General features: G+C 40.8%; 2 protein-coding genes across 3 annotated transcripts; one reads left to right on the top strand and one right to left on the bottom strand.

The window, feature by feature from the left end:
- Positions 1-473: 473 nt before the first annotated feature.
- galnt15 (polypeptide N-acetylgalactosaminyltransferase 15) lies at positions 474-10,729 on the bottom strand. Its single transcript, XM_011480852.2, has 10 exons — positions 7,941-10,729; positions 7,687-7,853; positions 7,336-7,540; positions 5,706-5,873; positions 5,458-5,575; positions 1,503-1,697; positions 1,291-1,422; positions 1,118-1,219; positions 895-1,038; positions 474-818 (listed from the first exon to the last, which is right to left on the bottom strand). Exons 1-10 carry the CDS (start codon positions 8,444-8,446, stop codon positions 630-632), a joined length of 1,926 nt encoding a protein of 641 aa, XP_011479154.2. The 5' UTR covers positions 8,447-10,729; the 3' UTR covers positions 474-629.
- A 772-nt stretch (positions 10,730-11,501) lies between these two features.
- Positions 11,502-19,744, top strand: gpnmb (glycoprotein nmb). 2 transcript variants are annotated; one of them, XM_004073839.4, is made up of 12 exons: positions 11,502-11,791; positions 12,855-13,010; positions 13,090-13,251; positions 13,818-13,991; positions 14,077-14,238; positions 14,321-14,626; positions 15,288-15,347; positions 15,418-15,615; positions 16,765-16,870; positions 18,587-18,807; positions 18,884-18,974; positions 19,132-19,744. In XM_004073839.4, exons 1-12 carry the CDS (start codon positions 11,722-11,724, stop codon positions 19,283-19,285), a joined length of 1,860 nt encoding a protein of 619 aa, XP_004073887.1. In that variant the 5' UTR covers positions 11,502-11,721; the 3' UTR covers positions 19,286-19,744. The 2 variants fall into 2 exon arrangements, with proteins under 2 accessions (XP_004073887.1, XP_011479153.1); XM_011480851.3 differs by having other exon boundaries at positions 11,504-11,791; positions 13,090-13,230.
- The last annotated feature ends 1,642 nt before the right edge of the window (positions 19,745-21,386 follow it).

Below are 21,386 nucleotides of genomic sequence, written 5' to 3'. Positions count from 1 at the left end.
AAATTTTTGGTCAGTACATTATATATTTAACTGAGTAGTAAAGTATAAGGTGAATCTGGCAGCATTTCACTCCACCCATTTCTAAAATTTTTCAAAAACTGGAACAGGGTGGGTCAAAGTAAAGTTTAAAACTCTGTCACCAATAGGCTTCTTTACCTGCCAATCAAAAAGACAATCTCCAAAATCATGCACTCGAAGGAAATAATAATGATTTGGTTGTTTATTGTTTATCCACTCACTCTGCAGTTGACATGAATAGAAACAAAGCTATATTGATTGTAATGGGTACTTATGATCGAACTGTAAATACCTTAATTTTCAGCATGAAATGTGACTTTTTAACATGGAGGATCACTCCGTTTTTCGAAAACCCTCCAGTGGTTTTAGTGGTACTACAACACTGAATACATAATGGTTTGTGTCAAATTTGGAAACACAGGGTGAAGACTTGAGTTTTACCCAAAAACACAAAATCAGATCTTTAACCATTTTTATTGTAAATATAGAGGATCATGGCAAAAATATTTAGTTCAACAAACAGAACAAATCTCAAGTTTTTCCTTTCACGTGATTGACAATGGTTTTTTCTGGTTTATAAAACTGGTTGATAACTTTATTAGTAAACTCTATCAGTTACCTTTGGGGGCAACTAACTGCTCAAAGTGCCACTGTTGTCTGGGGTGACGTGTACACGGTTTCAAGTAGAGTCCACCTGCAGTGGGTTTATGTACTTCTCCTGTTTTGCTCTGCAGCAGGCCTGCTTGTTGAACAGCCTCCACACACATCTGAGACTGCTGGTGAACGAGCTGTCCGCTCAGCTGATGGTGTAAAACATAAATAGTGAGTCATTGAAGCCATAAAATCTTTGCAGCTATAAAGCTTTTCCTGCCTTGCCTTTATGAATTTCCACTTGAGTCCCCTGTTGGTTGGTTGGTGGGCAGAGCATGGAGAGAGGACCACTTTGTTTCCTTTAACATGCATGCACAAGGACCCCATGCTCCCCCATCTAACTTCCCCCTCAGAGTTAAACTCACAGTGCTGCAACACAAGCACACATTACCTTTATATGTGTCAGCGTTGCTTCCTGCATCACAGATAAACGTGTTGTCCTGATTACCTGGCTGCCCGTCCCGCTGCACGGTGCTATGTTCATGCCGGCCCCCTGCTGTTGTTCCTCCCTGGCGTAGTCTGCACAGTTGCCAGTGCCCACATTGTACAACTGTAACAGAAGCACAGAAGAGTAGAACTGCACAAGCTGAAACAAACATGACAAATGTGTGTGTGTCGTACCTCGCCGGACAAAGCCAGTTTGTCCTGGGGAACATAGAGCTGTGGGTAAACTGTTGACAGGAACCAGTGAAAATTCCTACAACCCAGACTTCTCTTTAGCCGCAGCCGTTCTGCAATGTTTGGGCTCTCCGACTGCAAATCCAGTTAAGACCTTTACCTTTTTGTCATTTTCACCACTAATTAAATCAATTCCCACCTTCTGGCCCACACACCTGTTTGATTAAATGAGCAAGTGTGTCCCTCCTGTAGTAGATCTTCTTGTAGGCATCCATCCAAATGTCAGCAACCCGAATTTTGTTTCTCCTGAGCATCTCCTGATCTGGGAAGATGTAGGGTAAGTGATGTCGACTGAGATGGGCCACACGGGAACAGGGCACCACTTCCATGGATCCTCCACAGGACCACACCTGACAATAAAATTCAAGAAGTTGTTCCAAATTCACAGTAAAGACTTGAATAATTACTAAAAAGTGATGAATAAAATACAAATGTGTCTCGTTTACAGGGTTTCTCATTTTCTACAGGTTGATCCTTGCTTTTAAATTGCTGTAATTTGAAAGCATAATAGTTTTTTTTTTTCCCACTGAATACAGCCACAGTTGTCGTGGTAAAAGGACTCCTCTACACCTCTTTTGAATTTGTCAGCACAAGTTCGGATAGGATTGAGGTTTATGGTTTTTTTTGTTGTACTGTTGCGTGTTGCCAGGTTGTCAGTGTTTACGGATCCACTCCGTTGATAACTGTGTTCTTAACATTTTATTCCGGTGTGGGTACCGGATGTTCTCGGGTTGCCGGATGTTCTCGGGGTCCTTCGGGGTCCTTCGACCAATGATGACGTCACACTATTTGATTGGCTGTAAGTTGCCACGACCAATGAGTTAACGTCGCTAAGTTTTTTAAAAAACTTTATTGACAATTGCGGTATCATACATTAACAATGACATTAACGTTAACAACGAACAATAACGATGTAATCAATATTGCCTCGAAGATCAGTCACCATTGCCAAATATAAAATATTGACATAGAAAATAAAGAATAGAGGGGAAAAAAGAAACAATGAACATAACACACAAATAAATAAAAACATAAGTAAAATAAAATAAAGGAACATAGAAAAAATCTAAGTAGTCTAATACTAGTTAAGTTAGGGGTACTCGTGAAGTTTGTATTTCTAAACAAAACTAAGCAATTTCAAGCCATTCTTCTTTTTCATATAATGAAGTGATTGAAAGCAAAAACAGAGCTCTTTATTAAATGTTATAAAAGTGATTTGGTCTTCAAAACTTGACCTCACCAAGATGGCGGTGCTCTCCTCCCATGAGGAACCACGTGATGTCTCCTCTAGTGATACAACTCATTTGAAGGACCCTGAAGGACCCCGAGAACATCCGGCAACCCGAGAACATCCGGTACCTACACCGGCATTTTTCTGATGTTGGAGGACATCAGATGTTGAAGGGGCGGCAGTTTAGCTCAGGCAGTAGAGCAGGTCGTCCAACAACCAAAAGGTTGGCAGATCAATCCCCCCTGAGCGCAGCTAACCGGCAGCTCAGCGCTCCCCCCAGGGGATGGGCCAATGCAGTGAAGAATTTCCCCATTGTGGGATAAATAAAGTATCAATTATTATTTTTTATTATTGTACATAAGGTAAAAGAATCTCAAAACTGCATTTTCTTTGTATTTTGTATTTCGTTAATCAAATCGTTGTGTCAGGAGCAGACAAAAAAAACTGCTTGAAAAACAGCTAATTTGTGATGTAGATATCTGACTTAACCCTTGTGCTATCTTAGATGACCCCACCCTTAGATGACCCCACCCTTACATTGACGTGTTCTCCCTACCATGACAAAGGTGGATAAAGGTGGAAAGATTTCATGTAATCCATGGACACCAGTGAAGATCACAAATCATTGAAGAAAAAAGGTTCAGCGCACTTTCTAGTGGGTCTAGATCAGTGTTTTTCAACCTTTTTTGAGCCACGGCACACTTCAACCTTGACAAAAATCCCGCGGCACACCAGCATTGAAAAAAAAAAAAAAAAAGGAGAAACTCCGTCTGTATTGATCCACAGTCCCTCCATGATCTCACATGCATTTTTGTGATAATTGTGGCAGAAAAAGCTGGAAGCTGCAGCTGTTTTTTTTTAGATGTGATCAAAGTTAAGTTAAAAGAATTAAAAACTGTTTGATTTGTGGTCGTTGTGGTTTCACTACGTTAAGAGGAGAGAGTCGTGCGCCCAGACGCTCACACACGCTTTAACCAAATGCATCATGGGAGATGTAGTTTAATAATCCGCCGAACTCAGAGAGACTAGCGTCTCTGAGCTTCATTGTTTTGTTCACTTGATCCACGGTCTGACACCGGATTCTGTGGAAAGCTACACCGCTACAGACGAGCTTTAGCTGGTATTTTTGTTAGAACTGAGAGACTTTTCCAGTAGAATTCAGAACAAGGAAGTGAAGACTTTAACCATTTCTGATTGGTCAGACCGATGACATGTGATTAAAATCCCAAGACTGATTGGTGGAGACAGTTAAAGGGGCGGAAATTTTCCTAACACAGCGGAAGCTGCGGCTAAATCGCGGTACTGTCATCCTTATAAAATATATTTTATAGAATCAAATAAACACAAAGAAAAAAAGTATTTTACGATCTTTCATCTTTCATTCCCAATTTCTTAGTGTTTTATCAGGGCCTGTAGGGATGAACAGAGAACTGAAATCCTGGAGATGGAAAATGTTGTTAAATCAGTTAATGAGGGCAATTTCCCACGGCACACTTGACCATCTCCCACGGCACACTAGTGTGCCGCGGCACACTGGTTGAAAAACACTGGTCTAGATGACCCAACTCCCAATGTTAAAGTGCCTAGGATAGCACAAGGGTTATAACTATATATAGCTTGATAGCTCCAATATTGCTCACTATTATCGTTGTACCGCTTATGTAAGGATGGGCTTAGAGCCAGAGGGAGAGCATGTGAACAGAGAGCTCAGTTGTGGGTGATGGAAATTGGGGGTCAAGGTTGCTCCATCCCAATGGTCCCGCCTACAACTCAAAAGGTGACTTTCTAATGAACTACTACCGCTCTGCAGAAACTATAACAGCCCTTTTTTATATTTTGACTAAAAAAACAGCGTAATCATAATTAAAAGACCCCTGGGAACGTTTTTATGATAGTTTAAAACATGATTCAAGAGAGACTTTAATCCCATTCTAACACTAACTCAATGACATTCATATAAAGGTCACTGAAAAAAAACCATTGATATTTGGGTTTATTATACCCTCATATTTCTTTCCTGCAGTGCCCATTTAAAATTTAAACATAAAATTAGCATTTTTAGCATTTTGTTATAAAACTAAATCCAAAATAAAGTGTTTCTATGATAAGAATAGTTGCCAGTACAAATAAATTTAAAATAATCTCATATTTGATAGTGATTCCTCTGGTGTGTCAGCATAAGGGAGTAAATACTCCATAATGCAGCAAATTATTTATTTCATGTTCAAAGTTTTTTGATGAAATCTCTGTTCAGAAAAACAGAAGAAATTCTCTTCATAAACTTAAGGTGATACCTTCAGTTTCTTCCGAGGTAAAAAGTCTCAAATTAGCTTTTATTTTTTTACTATTTTAGCAGGGTCAATGGCTTATTTTTAAGTTGTAATGTTGATATACTCGCTGGATTGATTGCTTCATGAAAATCTCACAGAAATTAAAATACTGCAGGTGCATAAAGATTAACCTCAAATCCAAAGAAAAAAATGATTGTAAACAGTATAAAGTCTTTACAAATTTCCTCTTTGTGTGTTTTAACCTTTTGTTTTAAAATATGTTGTTTTGTATGAAATTTGACAGATTTTGTGAACTGCTGTGCAGTTTTACGTGTTTTTTTTTCTAAAAGTCTGTTTTTCTGTCTTTCCAGAAAAAGAACTGAACATTGTTTCATGACAAACATCTCAGTTTGGACCCTATATGGTAATCGTGTTTTGTATAACATTTTATTTTCAGTTTGCATTCATCGCTGAGCCAAAACCACACACAAGGACCACGGCATTTTTGAGGCCATGCAAAAATGCCTCACACTGTCTGCGGATTCCGTTTGTGCATCTCTGTGAGCTGCAGGAGCCCCCGGTGCTGTCATCAGATCAGCTGGTAATTACCCTGATTGACAGCTCGATTTGTTCCGCCCCCCACAGCAGCATCCCAGGGTCATAGGCTCCCACGCTTTGAAAGAAATTTCTGTCAATGGCCAAAACTCCGCCTCCCAAAGCTGGGCTCCTGGACAAAAATCAAACCTTATCAAATCTACAACATGATCTATTGAAAACTTCATCAAGATTTGTTCCTGATAACTTGACTCAGGAAGCTGCTCTGTTATAACCGCAGGATAAGGCAGCTGTAAACTCACTGTAACGGTAAAACAGCCTCTTCTGGAGGAATTTCTTGCAGCGGAGGATTTAATTCCCAGTAGAAGTCAAGTCTCCAGTCAAAAACTCCCCTCACAGGCCACTGGGTAGCATTATACTGAAACGTCTTCCAGTCTATTACGTCCATAACTGGAGACACCACTCTGCTCCTATAAAGACAACACTTTCAGATCGTCGGCATGAAAAACTTTTTAACATCTGTGTGCAGCATGGACTAAAAACTGATCTTTTTTATGTATTAGCAACAGTCTGAGTGTGTGTAAAGGCTTTGAACTCAAACTGTGGTCCACACGTGCCTTTTTGAAGTTTTTCCTCCAACTAATATGGGTTATGATGGGATGCTAACAGAAAACAGGATGAAGAGATTAGAAAAGGAAACAGCGGAGTCTCAGACAGAAGGGAGCTGCAACAGATTCCAAGCCTCAGAGTTCAGCCTAATTACCTGCTCTAATTAGAACCACGCTGCAGGCAGCCCAAGATCCAGGCCACAGACAAATCATGAAAGTAAAGGATTGAAGGCTTCACGTCTCAACTCTCCTGATTTGCTACTCGACAACAGAGGGAGACCTACTGAGATCACCTCACTTCTCGCAGAAGTGGTTGTCTACAGCTTCATTCACACTGCCCTTTGCAATTTGCGAATTCAAGCAATCACTTCCAATAAAAAGTCTATGTAAACGTGTGTATATGTGCTTTTTGGGCTTCCGAGTTCAACACTAAGCATGTTTTACAACCATTTTCAGGCTCCACGTGCAAAATGTGCAGCCATTGCAGTTAAACAAGGATAATTGAGGTTTATGTTTTTTTTGTTGTGCTGTTGCGTGTTGTCAGGTTGTCAGTGTTTAAGGATCCACTCATTTGATAACTGTGTTCTTAACATTTTCTTCCGGCATTTTCAACACTGAGCATGTTTTACAACCATTTTCAGGCTCCACATGCAAAATGTGCAGCCATTGCAGTTAAACAAGTTCAACTTTGACCAAACTGGGACTCCGATTTGGAATGGATGACATCCCCTTTATTTCATGGAAGTGCCAACTATTTGGAAATTGATCATGGAGGAGAAATTGATCATTGTGGTTTGTGCCCAATCAAAATAATAGTAATAATAATGGATTGGATTTATCTGCGCCTTTCCAGACGCTCAAAGCGCTTACAATGTGTCCATTGTTCATTCACTCCTCATTCATACTTGGTGATGGAAACTACTGATGTAGCCAAGCCAAGTCTTTCATATGTCGGAACACATGTTTATGAGATTTGTACTGCTTTGACATTTGCACCAAGTCTCTTGTAACTGTAGGGGGAAGATATGGGCTAGTAAACAGTAGCAAAAGAAAAGAAGAAGAAGCCCCTCCCTGCTCGTCCACTATGGGCTAAACACTCATTCAAGAACCAGCTTTTAGCACATTCTTGAACGTATATAAGATATACTTGATGGACAGTATCTGCAGGTCTGTCTGACCCAATTATCTTGATTTGAAGTATTTTACGTCACATAGCTCTAGATTTCTTATTGTATTTAAATGATCGATTAGTGTAAATAGCTCAAAAATGTTGCATTGGGATAACAAGGATCCTTTACAAGCTGTGTATTAATGAAAAACTCACCTGTCCTGTGAAACTCTTTCCAGCAAAGGCTCCAGCCAACCCTCATGGCACTCACAGTGGGAATCCATGAACACCAGAACCTGCCCTTTGGCCTTTGCGGCCGCCATCGTACGGCAACCGCCTACACCCAGGCGCCTGGTGCTATGAATCAAACGAACCCCATCAAGTCCAGACACATAGCTGCCTAGTCTGGCCTTCAGGTGACCTATGAGGAGGCAGAAAAACGTTTAGTGATGGATGGATGGATGGATGGATGGATGGATGGATGGATGGATGGATGGATGGATGGATGGATGGATGGATGGATGGATGGATGGATGGATGGATGGATGGATGGATGGATGGACATACGATTCTGGCTTAGGTCGTCCACCAGCAGGACTTCCTGCAGATACTGTCTGGGAGAGGTGTCCAGCACGCTGTGGACAGTGCGCATGAGCGTGGACCAGGGCTCCTCGTGGAAACAGATGACAACGCTGGCAGAAGGCAATATTTCGCTGTATTTCTCCCCAAAACATCTGTGCAATTGTAAACCAGTCTAAGTTAAATGCATATATTTGTATGGGAAAAAAACTTTTTGCAGACATGCGCTCTCACGCGCTCACTCAGGATGGCGAGCCTCTGGGGGCCTCCGATGCAGTGAGATTGTCTCGCTGAGCGCTTCGTTGAAGCCGTGCCTCTGAACCGAAGCCTGTTCCATCTCCATCTGTATACTCCCCGTGCGCCCCCGGACTGACCCCAGCGGTCCTGCCGCGGTTGCGTCCTTGAAAGTTCCGCGCTTGAACATCTTGTAACTCCGCTTCCTCTCCTGCTGCGTCCAGGTGCCCTGCGCGGAGGGGAACACGAACAACAGCTGGTCCTCTTGAAGGGATTTTAGCGGAGCCGTGTCGACGCCAAGCTCCATAGCAGGGTCCAGAGAGTCCACGATGACTTCCAGCTCTGGTGGACTGGGGAGCCACTGGAGGGGACGGCGGGAAGGGTCGGCTGCGTGAAGATCCTTGTGATTTAAAAAATCGGACATCCCCAGCATTGCCAGAGAAAGCCCCAGGAGCAAAAGCCAGAGGCAGAGCATCCTCCTGCGGACAGCTGCAACCTTTCTGCGGAGCTTCATGCTGAAAGGTCGCCGTGTTCAATATTTCACTTGAAATTTTTGTTTTGGCCTAATGTGGGAGTCGATTGCATTTCACCAAAGTGAAGACACCCAGCAAGGATGATCCAATACAGAGGAAAAACAAACCCTAGTAGTTGCTGTTACGCATGCGTCCTCTGGACTCCATCATCATCATGGCTCAAAATAACAACTTAGGCGCGCAAAGCAGGTTTTTGAGTATTTGTGGTGCTTGAGGTTTTCCTGACACATAGATCCACCCGCGGTCCTAAAGCCTGCGCTAATTTTCACTTTGGCTGAGAGGAGCTTCTGGTCCATCCACCTAACCTGCCATTCCGTGTGCGGAAGCATCACCAGCACCACAGCATAAACTCTGTTTTATTCCAACTCTTGTTGATGTTTGTGCTGCTTGGATGTGCATGAAAAGACTTTAGACTCCACAAATTGCATGCTTTTAACAAAAGAAATGTCCCAGCGGCAAAAACATGTTTTACATAAGTCAGACGCCAGATTTTTCTTTACAGATTTCCTGCGGTTCGTGTTGACGCAGGCGGGTCAAATACGAAGGCGCTCCTCTTTTTGGCCAGCTGGCGGCGATCCTCGTCTTTTCTTTCTGACACCTTGGTTCCATTCCACTCTGTACAACTCTGTGAAACAGCTTCTGAGTCGTCAAATTCCAGTTTCCAAACTGGTCAGGGACAGACTTTGCTGTTCTAAGCGGTTGTTATGCCCCCCATTGAGCGTTTAGAAGCTCTCCTCCCTTCTCTGGATAACAGGGAGGACCGGTCTTTGATCATTGTGATTATGCTCTGCAGAGTAAAGGGGATCGGGAGGCCTGAAGAGACAATGAGAAGTTAAAGGAGAGGTGGAGGAAAGGTGGAAATGAAAGAGGGGCGCAAGAGATGAGAGAGAAGTTCATGTGTTGCAGTGAAGATTTTTGGGAGATTGTTGCTGCGTGCGCGCTCCTCGCGTGTTTCAGTGCGCAGCCAAAACACAGACATAGCTGTTTCCAGCGCACGTTTGAAAAAAATCATGGACTCACGCGTCCGTGCCAGCGCGCGCACACAAATATTCCGGGAAATCTTTTTTTGCAGAGGTGCAACAAGTTACTCCAAGCCAGAACTTTGAACTAGAAGGCAGGACAGCGCAGCAGACAGCTCAACCGAGGGAAGAATGTGGCTGCGCAAAGATCTTCTCTTCTCCATTCATTTCTTCTGTTTTCCACGATGTCCGGAAACCGCTACATTTCTAAAATAAAATTGAATTAAATTAAATTCATGAACGCCTCATGAGAGGATGTCCAAAGAAGTTGTGGCATTTTTCAATTCCAAGAAAATAACAGAGAACAAAACGGAAACAGAAACTTCGCCAAACATAATTTTAAATGTTTTTCAAAAAGTGTTTGTTTTGGCCTCTGCGTCTTTGGGTGTCTGCTTCTCTGTTGTGATGTTTCTCCATTTGGTAAGTTGTGTTGCTGGCGCCTCTGTTTACACTCCACACTTACACCAACTTGAGAAATCCTTTCATGTGGTTAAATATATCAGCAAACATAATACAAATAGCTTGAGATTATTGAGATGTTTGAAACTGCAAACTTTGGAATTCTTTATGGTGCTGTGTGTGGTTCTATCAAAGCTGCACCCAGCGGAGGAGTGCTTCCCTCTAGTGGATTCATGGGAAATTGCAGCTCCCCGATATGGTCACGCACAACGTGTAGTGTGTTCAATAAACTTCTTCAGTAGACATAAACAGTGTTTGACACAGATGGAACCCCATAGACCTACACAAGGCCTACAGACTGTGAGAGTAGTAAGACACTATGAGATCTTCAAAATAGGATGGGTTCATACCATTCAAGGCGTTGTTGGTTAGCAGGAGGATTTTGAACTTGATTCTAGAATCAACTGGGAGCCAGGGAAGTGAAACTAACAGTGATGTGATCTCTTCTGCTAGTTCCTGCTAACAATCTTTATGCCGGATTCTGGACAAGCTGGAGACTTCTTAAGGAATTTGTTGTTGAAGGGCTCTACCTGACCTCAAACCCAAAAAATTAGAAAGAACAAACAGCTAAAGAATTTACTAATCAAACTTTGACTTAAAATCAAATATGTCTGCTTTACTTACAAAAACTCATAATGTCATATTTTTTAAACTCAGGGTGATTCTTATTCCTAAACAGGTCTATCGACTTTTGTTTCTGTTTATTCTGCAGATATTTACTCTTGGATCTAAACAATATTAACTGCACTGCATTCAATTGCATTGTGTGTGTGTTTATGACTGATTGACAGAAATAAAATCTATCTATCTATCTATCTATCTATCTATCTATCTATCGATCGATCGATCGATCGATCGATCGATCGATCGATTGATCGATCCATCCATCCATCCATCCATCCATCCATCCATCCATCCATCCATCCATCCATCCATCCATCCATCTATCTATCTATCTATCTATCTATCTATCTATCTATCTATCTATCTATCTATCTATCTATCTATCTATCTATCTATCTATCTATCTATCTATCTATCTATCTATCTAAGATGCCGTCCATCACTTTAATGAAATTCTTCCTATTTTTATGTATTTATTTACTTGTAATTTTTTGTCTCTCTCTCAGATGTTTGGGTTCAGTTTGTTTCCAAACGCCCTTGTGACACTAAGAGCCAGCAATCACATGCTGGATGGTGTTGAAAACGATCTGACCCTCGTTGCACACCCTATGCCTTCCTTCTGCTTCTGGCCTGCGCACATTGCGCAACCGGCACCTCTGAGTCCGTGCGCAGATGGTCGTGACCGCTGGTCCACGCGGGGGCAAAAACGCCTAATCATTCAGACGTGTCATCTGCTGTCTGTCACGCTTCGACATCTGAAATGTGGGCATAACAATCGCGAAAAATGTTGCAAAGGTCAAATAATCACAGTTATTGTAATCCTTTTCAAACTTAGGTCATATCTTTTATATGTTAGGGGTTGCCAAAAAAAGAATATTCAGCAACTAGTTATTAAAAATGTTAGAGACTCAATAGTTAATTTGACAGGGACAGAGAGAAAATAGTCAAATGAGCATGCGCGTCAGCTTTGTATCCAGGAGTCTAATAGGTGACCAGACGCTTCTCGTTTGGAGGCATCACATGTTTGTGCGCACAGCGGAGTCTCGATACATTTAAGGCAGAGGGTTGGGGATAGGACAAGCTGTTGAGAGAAGAAGAGGTTCGAGCTCAGTTAGTCTATTTTCCTCAACAATTTTCCTCTTGGAGCTGCGAACATGCGCGTCATTTTAACTGTTTTTGTTCTGGTCTGCGCCTGCATCACTCATCCAACCGATGGACGCAAAAGTAAGTGATGCTTCCACACACTAGAAACTCCATAGTTCAAAATAGGGCATGTGGGATTTTTTAATCCAACTCCGAGATTAAAGGGGACTACCTTTGTTGCTGGATTATTTTAACTCAGGAAATAAAAAAAATAAATAAAATAAAAAGGCTAAAAAAAACATAAATTGTGTTCAAATGAAATCACTATAACCACAAAAAATGAGTATTACTCCAAAAGTAACCAAAAAAGATATCCCAATATGAATGACGCAAAAATTGTGTTGAATCCAAGTGTTTTACTTGAGCAGTAACTTTAGGCGTGTGATATTAACAGTCTATTAATTACTGCAATCTCTCCAGGACAAAAATGTTTTGACGGTTATTGCATTGATAGTTTGCAATAGAAAGTCATAAGCTGCCTCTAGTCAGAGTCCCATGAACCTAATTAAAGGGGTGAGGTGAAGCTGCCATCCACCCTCCAAACAGGACATTCTCCTATTTGGATTGACAGAAAATCATTTTTAATGAAGTTCTAAAAACAGGGAAAATTTTGATTTATTTGTATAAATAAAATAATGTCCGAAATCAGGTTAAACGTGAATTAAGCAAAACAGAATACATTACATTACTATATGCCTTATATACATGAGCTAAACTATTTTTAGATTTCACTTTAATCAAATTAGTTTTTTGGAATTTGTTGTTTTCTTCCTCTGGATTCCACTAAAAGAATGATACAAAGTCATGTGGTTAGACAATAAGATAAGAGTGAACATTTTAAATGTAAGGTTTATGTATTTTTATGCCAGAAAGTATTCCCACTAACAACTCTCAGCTATTTTGTTACAAATGTTAATGCTTTAATTTATGAAACACTTCTTGTTTTTTATATTTATCCAGAGTAGGGTTCAAACAGGATACCTGTTTTTAGCCAAACAGAATAGGAATAGAACAGAATAGAACTTTATTGATCCCACAAAGGGGAAAAAAGGGGAAAATACCAAATTTAATAACAATAATAAAATTGAGGAATTTTTATGATGCATACCTTTTTTAAATAGCTGCCTGTTTTCTCTTCTTACAGCATATGGAGATATGTTTTCCCATAAGCATTCTTTAACAAGGAAGCTTCCGTTTCCAATTCCTCCAATTCCCGGATGGGACCCAGACAGCAACCCATGGGACGATTACCTCTATCCACCACTGGACTCAAAGCTGAGAGAGCTCACACATCACAGAGGTAACCGAGTCCGTTCAAGTCCTTGCTGCACCTGCTGGCCTGTTTTCACTCATTAGTAGTTTGTGCCTCTTTGATGAAGGTAAACCCAAAGTCCGCCTGACCAGTGACAGTCCGGCTCTCAATGGCTCATGCATCACCTTCACAGCCAAGCTGGAGTATCCTCCCTGCCAGAAGGAGGATGATAATGGAGACCTCGTGTGGGATGAGCACTGTGAGGATGGTACGGAGCTGGAGGCTTCAGGTGCTGCCAGGAAGTTAGGCTAGAAAACCCCCCCTGTCATTCTAAATAATAAATACACGCTGGCTCCAAGACACCAAAATCCCATTGACTTCTATTGAGAAATAAACAGCTGTTACTCAGTCATTATATTTGTTAGAACAACCGTTTTTGCTCTGCCACGTTTTTAACATGTTCTTGATAATTCTATTTTTTTTCGTGATATTTTTTCCTTTGTGAAAATTATTTATGTTATAAACAAACCAATCAGATGCCTCGATAAAAGTAGGTGGTGTCACCTCGAAGTATTTGGTCTGGTGTTGAACATTCACAATTCTTGATTGACAGATTTTGTGTAACACGCTTTCAAGTGGAATGGGTATAGCCTTCCAACAAGCTCACTCCTGATTAGGGTGAGAGGTTGCTATAGAAACAATGACTCAGACTGACGCAGACCAATCACTGTTTACTGACGTCGTCTGGCTCCAACATGGCATCCATATCAATCCATATCACATGAATTTACTTCATTTCAAGAATCACCATATCGGCTTTGTTCTTTAGTAACAACACTTTTTTCTTTGGTACAGCTAATGGACAAGTTCGCTCTGGTTACGTCTACAACTGGACATCCTGGTTGGACGACTATGGCTTTGGGAAGTGCATTGACAAAACTAAATGTAATGTATTCCCTGATGGCAAGCCCTTCCCCCAGAGCAACGACTGGAGGCACAAGAGTTACGTCTACGTCTGGCACACAATGGGTTAGTAAAGAGGTGCACAGGCAGGCAAACATAAAGGAAAAGTAAAGCCTACAGATTCATCTGTTTGTCTTCTTTTTGGCTCCAGGACAGTACTATGAAACGTGTGATGGCTCCTCATCCAGTGTGACCATAAACACCACCAACATCCCTCTGGGAGCTGAAGTCATGGAGGTCTTGGTCTACAGGCAGCGGGAGCGCAGGAAATACAGCCCCCTCACTACCGACAACAGTGTCTACTTCGTAACAGGTAACGGCAAACATGTTCACCACCTACGCTTAAAGACAAGAAAGAGAATTGTTAATTTATTCCTTCTCAAACACTGATTCAGATAAGATCCCAGTAGTAGTCGACATCTTCCAGAAGTCTGCGGTTAACCAGTCTGCAAATGTGTTCATCCGTGGCGAGGACGTGGTCTTCACGGTTCACCTTCATGACCCTAGCAACTACCTGAAAACTGCAGCAGCCATTGACTACATCTGGGACTTCAGAGACGGCAACCAGCTGGTAACGCACAGAGACCTGACCACACACACCTACACATCGCTGGGGAAGATGAGTGTAAAGTTGGTGGTGGAGGCAGCGTTCCCTGTTGAGTGTCCCCCAGCGTCTGCCACCTCATCTCCACCTCACACAGGTACTGAGCTTAAAGTTCCACAAAGACAGACACATACAATTCATTCAAAGCTGTTCTGTTTGGAGGTTGTTAGAATCAGACAAAAAAGGAACTTTTTTTCTCAAGTCTTTGCAAAAACAGTCACATGTCAGCGGGACAGATAATACTTCTTCTTCTCTTGCTATCTGTCTTACATTGACACCTAGTGGTCAGAATAAGTGAGTGAAAGAAGTGCAAGTGTATATTCAGAAGGAATAACAATGAAAGAAAAAGATGATTATCTTTTATAGCTCAGGAAACGTCAGACAAAACCTTTTCTCCTTCCAAAAAAAATCTCATTTTGCACAACTTCAACTTAATCTTGTAAGATTCTAATGAACTACTGCCTTTCAGCAGAAACTATGTCTTAGAAAACAACAGTTTTTATTTTGTCTTATTTTTTTAATTTTGGTTAAAAATAGCCACTGGGAACGCTTTTACAAAAGATCTAAAGACGATTTAACTTAACTGTTCTGAATTACATTGTCACCACCAGCACTTTTCTGTCTCTGGTTTTCTGAAACTGTGACTGTGCAAATCCTGAGAAAATCCAACCACTTCTGAACCAAATTTATCGGTTTTACAAAGATTGACTTAAAACTATACTGTCTGAACTGATCTGAAAACTGTCTATTTATTCTAGACACTCCAACCCCGGCTCCTGCCAGTCACGTTGTAACAACTAAGATAAGGACCACAACAGGTGAGCTTTTTAACCGTAATGTAGGCAGTTTGTTAAAATCAAGTTTAAACATAGAGCTTATCCCTTTCAGCTCCACTAAGCACCAGCCAGCCCTTTCTGTCATCCTCCACCACCTCCATGACCACTGGGTTGCCGAGCACAGAGCCCCTACCCCCCACTGAGTCCATCTCCACCACCACCATGCCATGGCTGCGCACCAAGCGACTCAACTCCAATCAGTGTTTACGGTACGCCTATGGGACCTTCACAGGAAACATTACCATTGTTGGTAAGTGGATGTTTCTATTCTATGTCCTGCTGTTTGAAAATAGCATTTGGTTTCAAATCATGCCTCCTGGTGCATGTTGGGCACTTTTAGGTTGGAGAAATTTTTATGGCAGCAAACTTAGTCGGTGTGTGGGGGAGAGCAGTATCTACAAAAGTTTGTGATTTGACATCTTAACCAGTTTCTCATTCTGTTTCTGGTCATTTAGACATTTTAGTAGTTTCATTATTATGAGGAACCTTGTAAGATCTTGATCACAGTTCTGCAGGAAAAACATTAAAAAGTGATGATTACGTTGGAATGCCACAATGACTTATTGCGGCAAATTCTTTTATTTTATAAATATATTCTGTAAATATATCCATATCACTCTATAATCAGAAATCACACTCTTTAAAACAAATATTTCAAACATAAGCTGCAGTTTACTAATGGATTTTGACATTTGACATGGTGTGCCAGGAGGGGTCCTGCTATCACACTATCTTATATTAGAAAAGATCCTCCTTTTTAACATGATAATCAAACAAATAATTTATTTCATTTATTTTATATTTATGTTTTATTTTATTTGTATTTATTTTTGCTTTTATATATTTAAATATATTTTATATTTTGAAATTTCTTTTTATTGGGATTGATTCACTCAGTGCTTCCAAATGGGAATTCTTTGTAACAGGGCTTGCCTGTTTTGTCTAGGGCTGTCGCCGTGGTGCTCACCCTTGCTGGGGCGGCTGGGGTCCAGCATTACAGCCTCTTGGCTGTGGAGTGGACCCTGTTGCTCACTGCTGTGGGTGGGCACTGTGGCCAATGTTCTGAGGCTGTGCTGGCTCCTGGTATAAATGGATTCCCATATACTGTCTCCTCACAGCAAAACCAAGCCATATGTCTCTTTTTGAATTAAAGTCATGTTTAAGCCTGTATGCATTGTGTATGCGGTCACAGGGTGTATGTGGGAATGGACAGGAGGGCGAAGGGATGGGTTGGTTTTCATTTACACTTTTTCTTTTTTTCTTTTGTTGTCTGTTTTTTTATGCTGCATGAAAAGTGCTTTTTTTAATATATATTATGCTTGACTGATTGATAAAGGGACTCAGATAAATTTGGCTTTAGGGCCTTGAGTTGAAAAAAAGACCAATCTGTGGTTCACAGAGCCAAAGCACCCACTGAAGAGCTGGCCAAACAGTCGCATTGTGGACGTGTCTGCTGCAAGAGTGACCAACACTGAGGTCAACTTTGTGGTAAAATGTTTGGGCAGGTGGGTATTATTTTATAAAATTGACATATTTCTCCAGATTTTTGTGCAAAAAAAAAAAAGAATCAGTTAGTTCAAAAGGGGCCCAAGTGCAAGAGGTTTGTTTTTCCAGGAAATGATTTTAATTGCATAGCTTAAAAGGAGGGTACACCAAATGATTAATACTTTACTCAGATTTAGCACCAGTTCATAGCTTACAAATGCTATAATATGAAGCACCTCACTTTGATCATTTCAGAGGACTAGCAAACTAAAGTCTCTGGACTTAGGCCCTTCTTGAAATAAACAGGGGCGCTGCCATATAGGATAACTAGTGCTGCCATCTATGGGATAAAGCAAAACCCATGCAAGAGAGGCCCAAATCCAGGAATTTTGCACTTACGTAATGCATTTTAAAAGTCAAGCATAGTCAATACATTACAACGGACTTGAGACTTTTTTGCACATAATCAGATAGCTTTTCCCTTGAAGACCATAGAACATATAATATCTCTATTTTGAAAAAATGTGGACTTGGGCCCCTTTTGAACTAACCGATTCAATTGTTTTGAGAGTTAATGTCCAGATGCATTGTGTGTAAGAAGAAGAGTAAAAATTTTGTTGTATTTGTGCTCTATTCAGTATTTTATATTTGTACTGAATCTGAATCTTTTTTTACATTCTTGTTTCATAAAACTGAGGCTGGTTGTTGTGTTTTTAAAGATTCACTCTGATGACAATCATGTTTTTGGTGTCAAAGCAATTTTTCTGTTTATCGAGGATATATAAATAGATAGAGAGAGAGAGAGAGAGAGAGAGAGAGAGAGATAGAGATAGATAGATATATTTATATAGAAAAATAAGCTTAAAGTTTCATTTTCTCAATATTTATCTTTTCAAATCATTGTAAATCAGGAGCAGACTAAAAGTGCAGTATGGAAAGCTTGTAGATGTGACATAGGACCTACAAAATAAGTCACAAACTCCCTGTTCCGCTTCATGCTGATGCATCAACTTGTAGACGTAGAGTTTTTCTTTAAGCCACAGTTATACGTTTCTGTTCAGGGCTATGTTGGGGGAACTGGGTGGGTGGAGGGAGGAATATGGTGAGCGAGGGGTGTCAATTTTTGATTCTCTTCAATTATCTTCATATTTTATGACTATTTTGTTTTCTTTTATGTACAGAGTTTTGTGTTGTGTACTGATGTGAAAGGCACCACACAATTAAACAAAGTTTGAGTTTGAGTTTAGACAACTAGATCCATGTACGTCATTGTTTTCCTCCTCTGACCTGGTAGCTTGTTAAAACTGTACGGCTGGATAGCTCCAGTACTGCTCACCATTTTTGTTGCACCGGTAATATTAGGTTGGGAGTGTTTTAGGCTGTAAGCCAGCTAGAAAGAAGGGATGATGGGAAGTGGGGCCATGCTTCCTCCATAGCAATGGTCCCTACAACTCAGAGGCAAACTTCTAATGAACTACTGCAGAAACTATGGTCCAGGAAACCACAATGCTATTATTATGCCATTTATTTTGGCTAAAAATGGCATAATCATAATTAAAAGACCACTGGGATCACTTTGAAAATAGATCCAAAGATGATTGGAGTGGGACTTTTGAAAAGAAAATGAAGGCAAAAATCTTAATTTCTCCTAAGCTTTCATCTAGCAACGCCACTAAAGGGTAGTGAACATTTTGACTTTGTCAGGCAGCCTTCATCTCTCCATTCCTCATCCTCAGCATCCCCACCTCAGCCTGCACCATCGTCTCCGACCCCAGCTGCACCCAGGTGCGTAACATCATGTGTGATGATGTGCCGCCTTCGTCAGATTGCCAGGTGAATTTGAGGCGGCGGTTTCTGGAACCTGGCACCTACTGTGTTAACATCACCCTGGAGAACTCCAGCAGCATGGCGCTCGCTAGCACCATCGTCACCATCAGCAAGGCCCAGGACCCGCCCGGTTAGTGACACAAACCTACCTGCTGAGTGTCTGGCCAGTGGTCTGTTTTCTCACTTTTGACCCGTGCACCTTAAAGCTCACAAGCCTGCGAGTTCTGCTGGGGCGGTTCTTTCATCAGCCGCTGTGTTATTGGCCATCTTTGGATTTGTTGCATATCTAATCTACAAGTGAGTGGTTCTTACGTCTTAAAGCTACAAACAGAAATATCATATCAAGCTTATTAGATCAGAACAGACCAGGCTCATTAAATCAGCCTATTAGATCAGAATGTTGTTGTTTTTAATTTCCTTCTTTCAAACGTTTTTTTCCCCCTTTTCCTGTAAGGCGTCACAAAGTCTACCGGCCCATCCGAAGGACACAGGTGGAGGAGAACTGTGGCCACGCCGGAGCAGCAGGTCACATGGTCCGGCTGAGAGAAGCTCTCTTCCCCTCCAGTGAAGAGAGCCGTCACCTGCTGACAGAGAGACACCCTGCGTAACACTGTTAACAAGGTTGTCTATAAAAAGACAACATTGCAATGCTGAACGTGGCATAGTAAAGGCAACTCCTAAATCAATAGGAATAATTTTTCAGAAATTATACTAATATCCCAATTGTATCTGGAGTTGCGGGTTCAAGTGAAAGTCTTTAACGCTACAGTCATGTGATTTTTCGGATGATTTGTTCGAGACTCTTAAATTTGTGACCATTCTAACTGATTTTATGTAGAGATCTAACATACTTGTCTAATTATAACTTTTTCTTCCCTTTTTTTGTGTTAAGAGTATTTTGCAGTAGGTTGTTCTCCTTGTCTTGCCTTTATAGCAGTAGGACCAATTATGAGTCCACATTAATTATGATATCTGCAATATTTTTTAGATCAGTATCTCAAGACTAATTATAAACAAGCATTTCATAGTTTGATGAGCTGTCTTTAATAAAGATTGAACTAACAGACTTTGTCGTGGTTTGTTTAATGACCCGCTCCAATGAAAGTTGGGTTTTTGGTGTTTTTAACATCCTCTTGTGGCATTTTTCTGATGATGGAAGACACAAAAAAATATGCCTTAAAATTTAATTTTAGAGTATTTTTAGCAGAAGAAAAATTGCAGATGGAAAGCGTCTGTAGCAGCAATCTAGGTGTTACAGTCGGCAGGTCACAAGCTCCCTGCTCCACTCCATTCTGATGCATCTTGTAGATTAAGAGATCCGTGTACGGCTTTGTTTTCCTCGTCTGAGCTGCATCTGGCTCAGAACTGTACGGCTGGACACAGTAGCTCCAATGTTGTATGGTTGGGGTTGTAAAAGAGGTTTAAGCTAGCAGAAGACAGTGTAAACAAAGTGATGATGGGAAATGAGGGACTCTCCCATAGTTTCGCCCAGAACTCAGGTGAATTTCTAATGAACTACTGTTGCTCCCCTCAAACTATGTCCTAGAAAAAAAAAACTTTTTGTGATTTTGGCATGAAATGGTACAATCATAATTAAAACAACCACTGGGAATGCTTTTAAAATAGATGAAACAATGATTGGAGCGGGGCTTTCAGGTTTAAAATTCCTCTGGGAATTCTTCTGAAGCCAAAAATTTTGGGTATTTAAAATATGCTATGTATAATTGTTCTTATGAAAAGGCCTATTGACACTTAAAGTTCAATTCTCTAATAAGACGTGATGTTTTCATCAAAAAGTCTTGTTGCATGAGAAAGCAAAGCCACTGGACAACTATGTTTCTCAGCAGGAGCTTAATTTCCCTGCCCTCATTAGAAAATCTGATCAGGAAGAGCTGAAAGCATTTTTTTCCTTTTTCCTTATTTTGATGGTTTAAAGATAACTTTGCTAATCCAATGGGGTCAGTGGTTGTGTGTTCTTAGAGTTTTTACATGGAAACCTTCATAGTGTGAATACCAGAGTATTTTTGATAACCTGCCTTCCCAGGAATCTAGTGGCAGACATTAACAGCTTCCCCCTCACTGTTGTTTTGACTTTACACTTGAAAACTGTGCTTCCAGCCGTAGCTTCAAATACCTTTTAATGCCTCTGCCGTCTCTTTGTATCGTCTTCCTTCTTCCATCTGGGGAGTAATCTCACAAACACGAGCACTTTCCTAGCCTCATGCAGTGACAGTTCATTTCACTTCCACTTCCAAATGCTTTTCTTAGTCAACTAATTACCTTCATTTGAACGGGTTTATAGTTTTACTTCCTTTGGTTTCTCCCCCCCCTGTTACCTCCACGTCATCCAAAGGTGCAGCTTGAACAAACTGTCCTATAATCATTTTAACACAATCTCATCTAGAAATAAAATCCATTTGACAAATACATTAAATATTATAAACAGTTACTACTCATTACTACTAAACACTACTAAACTCATTGAAAGTTAACCCTCTGCTTTGGCAAAAAAAAATTTTTTATTTATATATATATACACACATACATACATACATACACACACACACACACACACACACACACGCACGCTAGTTATTTAAATTTAGTCATTTAAGTTAATTTATGGCTGGGGTGCTTCTAAAGCAGTAAAATTGCTTTTTTCACCACTGTTGACATTACACTAAACCAAGAACCTTAAATATATTTCAA

Source organism: Oryzias latipes, chromosome 11 (genome assembly GCF_002234675.1).
Source record: "Oryzias latipes chromosome 11, ASM223467v1".
NCBI classification, from domain to species: Eukaryota; Metazoa; Chordata; class Actinopteri; order Beloniformes; family Adrianichthyidae; genus Oryzias; species Oryzias latipes.
Note: the sequence above shows the minus strand (reverse complement) of the source record. Positions and strands in the feature narration are given on the sequence as shown.

Excerpts from the sequence above, each read along its gene's own strand:
- gpnmb (XM_004073839.4), top strand. The coding sequence starts at position 11,722 with ATGCGCGTCATTTTAACTGTTTTTGTTCTGGTCTGCGCCTGCATCACT. Across the intron at positions 13,992-14,076 it reads CTACGTCTGGCACACAATGG|GACAGTACTATGAAACGTGT; the intron begins GTTAGTAAAGAG and ends TTTTGGCTCCAG. Across the intron at positions 14,627-15,287 it reads CTCATCTCCACCTCACACAG|ACACTCCAACCCCGGCTCCT; the intron begins GTACTGAGCTTA and ends TATTTATTCTAG.
- galnt15 (XM_011480852.2), bottom strand. The coding sequence starts at position 8,446 with ATGAAGCTCCGCAGAAAGGTTGCAGCTGTCCGCAGGAGGATGCTCTGC. Across the intron at positions 5,576-5,705 it reads GAGGCTGTTTTACCGTTACA|GAGCCCAGCTTTGGGAGGCG; the intron begins GTGAGTTTACAG and ends ATTTTTGTCCAG. Across the intron at positions 1,698-5,457 it reads AAATCGAGCTGTCAATCAGG|GTGTGGTCCTGTGGAGGATC; the intron begins GTAATTACCAGC and ends TTTTATTGTCAG.